At 40.6% G+C, this 8,213-nt stretch overlaps 1 protein-coding gene across 2 annotated transcripts in view; it reads right to left on the bottom strand.

The window, feature by feature from the left end:
* The window catches only part of LOC113232973, a 49,425-nt gene that overhangs the window by 10,125 nt on the left and 31,087 nt on the right, over positions 1-8,213 (bottom strand). For both annotated transcript variants that reach the window (XM_026467896.1, XM_026467897.1), the window contains exons 3-4: positions 959-1,166; positions 398-520 (exon numbers count right to left, since the gene is read on the bottom strand). In XM_026467896.1, coding sequence (XP_026323681.1) covers positions 398-520; positions 959-1,166 — 331 coding nt within the window. The remainder of the gene's footprint in view (positions 1-397; positions 521-958; positions 1,167-8,213) is intronic.

Raw genomic sequence — 8,213 nt, 5'->3', positions numbered from 1 at the left:
GAGAGAAATAATTGTAGGCCATACAACTATTTCTCCCGGCCCGGGAATCGAACCTGGGACCTCTGCGTGGCAGACCGGCATGGTAACCGTTCGGCCACGGAAGCAGTTAAAAGTAAAAAGTGGTCCAACTTTCAAGTACACAAATGAATAGTAATGTCTTTTTATGATCAAAGTATTCTATTAGTTGATGAAAAATGCTTCGATGACTCATTCTGTACTCATCAACAAGTAGGTCGTACCACTTCTGAGTATCGGTCTGCTTTAAGGAATGGATTGGGGACTTGGCACCATAATCATAATCATTCTTATCACATTCTTTTTTACTCTATCTCAATGGCATCTCATCTCGTAATGGTGCCAGCGAAAGTATTTGAACGAAAGAAGGATTGATAAATACCTTCTATTGGCCTCCGGGGTGATATGGCTGACGACATTCTCGTACTCGTTGGGCTTATGCGTGGGCGAGACGTCGGTGCTGCCGCCACTCACCTTGTAGCACACCACCTTGCCGTTGATCTCGCTGAAAGTACCAAACGTTAAGGATAACATTGTCGACGAGACGTTGTAATAAACAATAATTGGTATATTTTCACAAATTATGCAATTATTTTTTTATGATACTAAGTGAAGGGACGTACAAGTCGTGCGCCTGCTGGAAAGCGACACGCGTGTCCATAACAGTTGCAAAGATCTGAGGAAGTAAGTTGACAAGTCCCATGATCCTGTAATTTCACCAGCACCCTTACCCTTCAAAACCGGAACGCAGTAATGTGAGCATTACTGCTTGGCGGCAGAAATAGGTAACGTGGGCTTGCTTGTGGATACTGCGGTATAATAGGGATGCCGAAGAATCCTCTGTCGGGCCGTCCAGAAAATGGGTACCGGGTATTTGGCTATTTGCTCCCCACATCAGCAATGCCAACCGTCCGAGTAATAGTCTTATTTAGAGTGTACTCACCCTGCAAGTATGAACCCCTGTGGTGCCTGCCTCATCTTCGAGCACACAATGACGTCAGTGACGGGTGGTGACGCCGAGGTAGCAGCACTGCGACTGACGCGGGTGCACACGCGCCGTTTGCCGGCTCTACCCGCCACGCTGAAGCCAGCAGGTGCTGCCTCGCGCTCGCCCACGATTAAAAGACCGTCCATTACGTAGCCAGGCACCCCTGTGAAGAACGGAGAAAGCATAGGTTATTTTTATGACTGTGCTATAAAAAATTATCTTAGCATCGTGTAATCATTTGAGGAGCGCCATTTGTCTCTCACAGCTATTGCTATCCTTGTTAGTTCGCATGACGCCACAACAGGACAACTACAGCAACTTAGCTAGTTGCGCGGTGTAAGTATAATGCTTTACATTATCTATTACAGCAATAATGACCACCTCTAATAGGCTATAATTACAGGTTGTGTCGATCGTACAATAGCAAATGTAGAAGAAAAATTATTCTTTTCTTAACACGAGAAAAAGTTAAAGACTCAGTATTGCCGGTTTTCAGTCTTCACCTGTAGCTATTCGCTTGCTGTACCAGCCTGAAGTGCGGCGCGTACACCACCTCCATTAAGTAATAGGTAATAAAACACACACTCATAGTCCCGCACTAGGGAAACCCTCTGTCGTGGGTGCCATGGACACACACATAGGGTCGTATTCCAGAACTCTACTCAATGCTCAAGTCAGGAGTTGAGTATGATTTAAAGCACTACAAATCATACTCAAGTCCTTGCCATTTGAGTCGTATTTCCAGTGCTTGAAATCATACTCAAGTTCTGACTTGAGCAAATGAGTAGAGTTCTGGTATACGACCCTTAGACAACCACAAATGACATCCAAATTCACGAAAAATTTAAAGGCTCTCCCGTGTGAAGTCACTTCTTTTTAAGTTAAAATTTTAAGACTTTAGTAGTATAATAATAATAACGCACACACTCAACATAGCCCGGCACTAGAGGAACCCTGTGTCGCGGGTGCCATGGACACACACACATAGACAACCACAAATTACACCCAAACTCGCGAGAGAAATATATGTAGGCCATACAAATATTTTTCCCAGCCCGGGAATCGAACCTGGGACCTCTGCGTGGCAGTCCGGCATGGTAACCGTTCGGCCACCGAGACAGTTACAATATAAATTAAGTAGAGAGTAAAATTGTTTCAATCGGATTTCAGTGAAAATAGGAGCCATTGTTTACACCGTTTACAAGTTATATCTCGACACTTTATGATATTGTGATTCATCGTGTTATAATATAATATCAAGTGGCGTTGATTCATAGATTTTTTTATTATCATAACACAGGAAAAACCGTATCGATATTTACATTCTTTGTAAAGTTGTTTTATCTTGGCATGTAGCCAAATTCACATAACAAAACTGGTTAAAAAATAATATTAAATATATTTTGGTTCTTTGATGAAACTTTAGAACAAATTAATAAGTAAGTAGTTTAAAGTTAAGTCTGAATTCATTTACACACAGCACGCCTGTCCATAACAATTGCAGTGCCACTCAAGAGCTTTAAAACGTAACGATCTAAGGAGCACTGCCACTGCGCCCATCACCCTAGGACATAGGTTCAACAAGCCTGTAATTTCACCAGCAGCGTTACCCTTCCAAACAGGAATGCAGTAACGCTGGTGAAATTACAATGCATTTGTCAATTTATGTCTCAGGGTGACGGGCGCGGTGACAGTGTCCCTAAGATCTTTCGATAGGCGTGTCGCTTACCACCGGGCTAGATACGACTTGTTCGTCCCGCCAATAGGTATTATAAAAAAAAACAAAAACAAAAAATATTCACAGTACTGCTTGGCGGCAGAAGTAGGTAAGATGGCTGTAATTCCCTTAGTGAATTTTTTCACAAGGAGCACCACTGATACTATCACTACTATAATATTGTTCCTAACTGCTCGTAACCTAACAGCTTATTTCTGTTCCTTATATTAAGGTATGTCTATCATTACTTTTAATGAAAAAGTATCATTCTTAACATGTCTGTGATTCTTATAGAGTCCTTAGGTTTTCGCGATTGTTACACATAGGAAATAAAACAATTCCCCCGGACTTAAATCGCGTATATTATCATACGCGATTTAAATCCGGAAAAATAGTTTTATTTCCTAAGTATATTTTTCTTCTAAATAACAGATTGCTTCGTGGAATCCTATCAGCTGGGTACAGAATGGAGTGAGTAATGCATTTAAGAAAAACATACACAAAACCACAATATTTCAACGAGCGTATTTGACCGTAAGTAAACAACTTTTGCTGTCATCGACTAAAGTTTAAAATAAACGGTTAGGATATTAACTTTTCAACGATAAGTCTTTTTACCAGAATTTAAAGCATGCCTAGCGATGGTAGCTCACTAGCAGGACTGATGCTGCCCAATTCGCTGCCTCTATGTATAACACACTATTGCAAGATAGAGAACGAATTTGAACTAAGCATACAGCGACAAGCAGACCGTGCGAAACTTAATAGTGAATAACGCACTTATCTTCTTAGTTATGATTTTTTTTACGCCGTACTGCGTTATTATATAAAGGCAGCGAACTTAAAAGTGGACGACTCAGGCTCATTTCATTCTCCGTCCGAATAAGTAATATTCGACCAAATTAAACACGCATGATGTGAATGAAGTTTCATACTTGACGTTTAGTCTGTTAATTTGGTTGAATAATACATATTTGACTGTAATCGTTTCGGTCGGAGTACGAGAGCAGACCCCCAGATCCTTGTGGCGACAAGGTGATACATGGGGACGTATGATAGATTAAATTAATCACTTCACTTTTTATTTTTATGGCTCCATCAATATGAGAACTGATGATTTTGCCAATGTCACAGTTGAAAGAAAAAAAAACGAAACAAAAAAAAATTTTCGCTAAGCTCTAATAGGACATTAACCGGTGTTGGTAAGTTGGACTACGGGAGTACTCAGTTGAGAATGTACCAAATAAGTGGCCAAATTTGACACTTGTCATCGTGACGCGAATAGGGATGTGGACTAATCATATCGGTAATCACATTATACGATTTTCACGAGAAATAGATAAAATTTTTTTTTGTGATTGTTTATACCGTTATGCCGAAGATATCCCCGACGACAGCCTGTATGAGATTAGTGTTGCTCTCAAACAACTCAAGAACAACAAAGCGGCGGGCGATGATGGAATCACAACAGAACTTCTGAGAGCGGGCGGCAAGCCGATACTTAAAAGTCCTCCAGAAGATTTTCAATTCTGTCATCGACGAAGGACAAACGCCTAAGGCATGGGGCAGAAGCTAATTCGTCCTGTTTTTCAAAAAGGGTGATAAAACACTTTTGAAGAACTATCGGCCAATCTCGCTTCTGAGCCATATTTATAAGTTGTTTTCGAGAGTTACCACGAATCGTCTCGCTTGTAGGTTTGACGACTTCCAACCTCCCGAACCACTCGGTTTCTGAAAGGGTTTTAGTGCCATAGACCACATTCATACGCTGCGGCAGGTTATACAGAAGACCGAGGAGTATAACGGGCCACTTTGCTTAGCGTTTGTGGACTATGAGAAGGCATTTGATTCGATCGCGACCTGGGTGGTGCTGCAGTCTCTCCAAAGGTGCCAAGTAGACTATAGGTATATCGAGGTGTTAAGGTACTTATACAAAAACGTCAGTCTGTCACTCCGATTACAGGATCAGAGCTCTAATACTATCCAACTGCAACGATTCGTGAGACAGGGATATATCACCGAAACTGTTCACTGCGGCGTTGGAGGATATTTTCAAGCTTCTGGACTGGAAAGGACTTGGCATCAACATCAATGGCGAGTATCTAACACACCTTCGATTTGCCGATGATATAGTTCTTATGGCTGAGACCTTGAGAGACCTGAACACAATGCTCGACGATCTCAGTAGTGTTCCCAAAGAGTGGGTCTTAAGATGAACATGGACAAGACGAAGATCATGTCGAATGTCCATGTTGTACCCGCTCCAGTTAAAATTGGGAACATTACACTCGAAGTTGTTGACCATTACGTATACCTGGGGTAGACAGTTCAGTTAGGTAAGTCCAACTTTGAGAATGCTCGGTATTTCTCTACGTGATAGAATCAGACATGAGGAAATCCGTAGGAGAACTAAGGTAACCGACATAGCTCGAAGAATTGCTCAGCTGAAGTGGCAGTGGGTGGGGCACATAGCTAGGATAACCGATGGCCGGTGGAGCGGAAAGGTTCTTCAAGTGGGTAGGCCCCCCCCACCAAGTGGACCGACGATCTGGTAAAGGTCGTGGGAAGCCGATAGATGCGGGGAGCGCAGGACCGATCATCGTGGAGATCGTTGGGGGCGGCCTATGCCCAGCAGTGGGCGTCGCATGGCTGAATGATGATTGTTTAGACTATTTTTCGGTTCATTGTTGTTCAGGGGGCCTAAAAGGCGAAATCGTGGAATTCTGTTAAAAGCAATTCATTTACAAATTCCTTGCAATTCCTCTTATTTTTTAATATACATAAATGGTTTATTATGAGAATTTAGTGTAAATAAGTATGTTCATCGATAAAATAACTATATAAAATTTAAAAATATAAAAAATTTAATCTAAATTACCTAGAAACCAAGGATTTCATAAATTTTCAATTCAAAAAGAAAAGGAAATACAAATCTGGCTATGAGTACGAGGCTCTTTGAAATTTTATAAATTATAAATTTATTTGCAATAGGTGTGATCAGAGATGTAATAGCTTACAACATTAAAATTAAAAATTAAAAAAAAAAATAGCTCGAGGACGTACTGTTTTCGGGACGTTTCGGAGTAACTCAAAATTGCATTTTATTTTGGAATTTGTGCGAAAACAGTACTTCAAATATGTTTAGTCATATTACATGTTTAAATAAAATTTATGTACTTATTTAAACTCAATTATGCTATTAATTGTTTGTTTATTGTTTCGTTGACCGCATTTAAAGTTACATACTATCACCTTCTTTAGCTGTCAAATATGGCCTCTTATTTGGTGACGACTATAATTATGAATGCAAGATCTGGATTTCTGAGTGACATTCTAATGTCCACTTGCACTAACTCAGTGGCGTAGCGTCGATTTCTGCCGCCGGGGCCCAACCCTAAATATGCTTCCCCTCTATTTTCACGATTACAAAAGTAGTTCGTTCGGGCAGGCTCGGCTCGACTATCTTTTTGTGTTCGCCTGCCGTCGCCGCCTTTGTGTTGTTAAGGATATCGTTTTCTCAAATAGTGGGATTTCTTTTCTAATTTTAAGTAAAACAATAACAGCCGCGCTCGACGGCGCCTCCAATGCTGTGCCGCCCGGTGCCATGGCCCCCTCTGCACACCCCTCGCTACGCCACTGAATAAACTTAAGTATGTCTTAAACCAATGCCTAAATTGGTAAGATATTCTTATCACAAAGCATTGGTTTAAAAAACACTGAAGTTTAGTGCAAGTGGACATAAGTGGTTACGCATTTTATATCGGATTTACGGAGTGCACGAAAGGAGCCTTTTTTTATAATATCAAGCGAAAATATATAGCAAGCCGTGCGCTTGGTGGCAAGCGACACGCCTATTCATACTTAGGCGCACTGCCACTGCGCACTGTGCCCGTAGCCCTGATACATAAGTTGACAAGTCCCATGTGCCTGTAATTTCATCACCACCACTCTTACCTTTCGAAACCGGTAAGAAAGAAAGCAGTAATGCGAGCTGAAGTAGGAAAGGTGGCAGTACTTTTTTTTCACAACTCTACTGTTCTACTGTTACTGAAAAAGAAAGAGCATCGGAACGGCGTACTGGTCATATCCTCTGTACGTCTGGCGCAACTTTGGCAACGTCTGCGAATACGTTGTGCCGGTTATCAAATGCTTTCATCGCAATGGCAAACACGTCCCACAATTCAGCATGGCGGCTGCTTCTAGTGACGCGGGTAGCAACAATAATTTCTGGGCCACAATAATATAGTATATGCCATCGATACGATATGAAGACCGGATTTAGGAGTTGTTATTAATAAACACCGTGGTTGTTTGACATTGGTTATAAAGTAAATAGACGCGAGCGATGACCGAAAGGCGAGAACACTCATTTGTAGAGAACTATGACCCGAACCTACTAGACATGGGATTGAAGCTATCATTGGATGATTGCAGTTTTTATGAAATTAATTACCTATACAATAATGCACATTTTAACTCATGCATAATATGTAAATGGCAACTTCATTAAATGTACCTGAATGGAATAGACTGTTAATGTTTTGTATTTAAAGTAATATGTGCTTGCTTCATTCAATGTTTTTAGTGTCAATCTCTGACGGCTACTATCACAGTGCCACGTGTGTTCTGTTGCCGGATCCGCTGAAAATCAGCGTCGTAGCACTTTAAGGGTCGTATTCCAGAACTCTACTCAATGCTCAAGTCAGGATTTGAGCAGACTTGAGTATGATTTCAAGCACTGGAAATACGACCCTAATGGCAAAGATTTGAGTATGATTTCTAGTGCTTAAACCATACTCAAATCCTGACTTGAGCATTGAGTAGAGTTCTAGAATACGACCCTAAATGAGATAACAACAAGCTGAGTGGGTCACGGTTTCCTTGGAAGCACAGCACACACGCTTTGTATTCTATATATGTATGAATTTAGTTCCAAATCCTTGTTATTATTATTACCATCATCATTATAAGTATTATTATAAAATGCATGTATACTGTGTTCATTATTCAAAGAATAAATTATATCTATTTCTTCTATATTTTTATCGAAGTAATACAAAAAGTGTGTTTAAATTGCCCTCTATTACTTCTTCAATGATCAGTGGACGTGACAAAGACCATAATGTTTGTATATACACTGAAGTAACCGGATTTCAAACAAGTTTTGTTCGGCGGATTCTTTATTGAATCAATCACAACATAACAAAACAGGAGTCCACGAAAGTGGGTTATATTTAGCGTGGCCATACGTCCCGCTTCGAGCGGGACTGAGCCGCTTTTAAGCCTTGTGTCCCGCAGTCCCCAAAATACTGAACCATGTCAAAATAGGAAACACGTGACATAAATTTTAAAATAATGTCGCGAAAGCGATAAATATACACAGCTCAAAAGACTACAAAATAGTTCTTTTTTTACACTTTTTAATCATTATTCATTTCGTAACTACTGTAGACTAGGCTGTACTCTATGAGTAAATTGCTGGCTGAACATAGG

The sequence above is a fragment of the Hyposmocoma kahamanoa genome, unplaced genomic scaffold, assembly GCF_003589595.1.
Source record: "Hyposmocoma kahamanoa isolate Upper Pololo Valley unplaced genomic scaffold, ASM358959v1 78, whole genome shotgun sequence".
NCBI lineage: Eukaryota > Metazoa > Arthropoda > Insecta > Lepidoptera > Cosmopterigidae > Hyposmocoma > Hyposmocoma kahamanoa.
The sequence above is the reverse complement of the archived record's forward strand: the minus strand, read 5'-3'. Positions and strand labels throughout refer to the sequence as shown.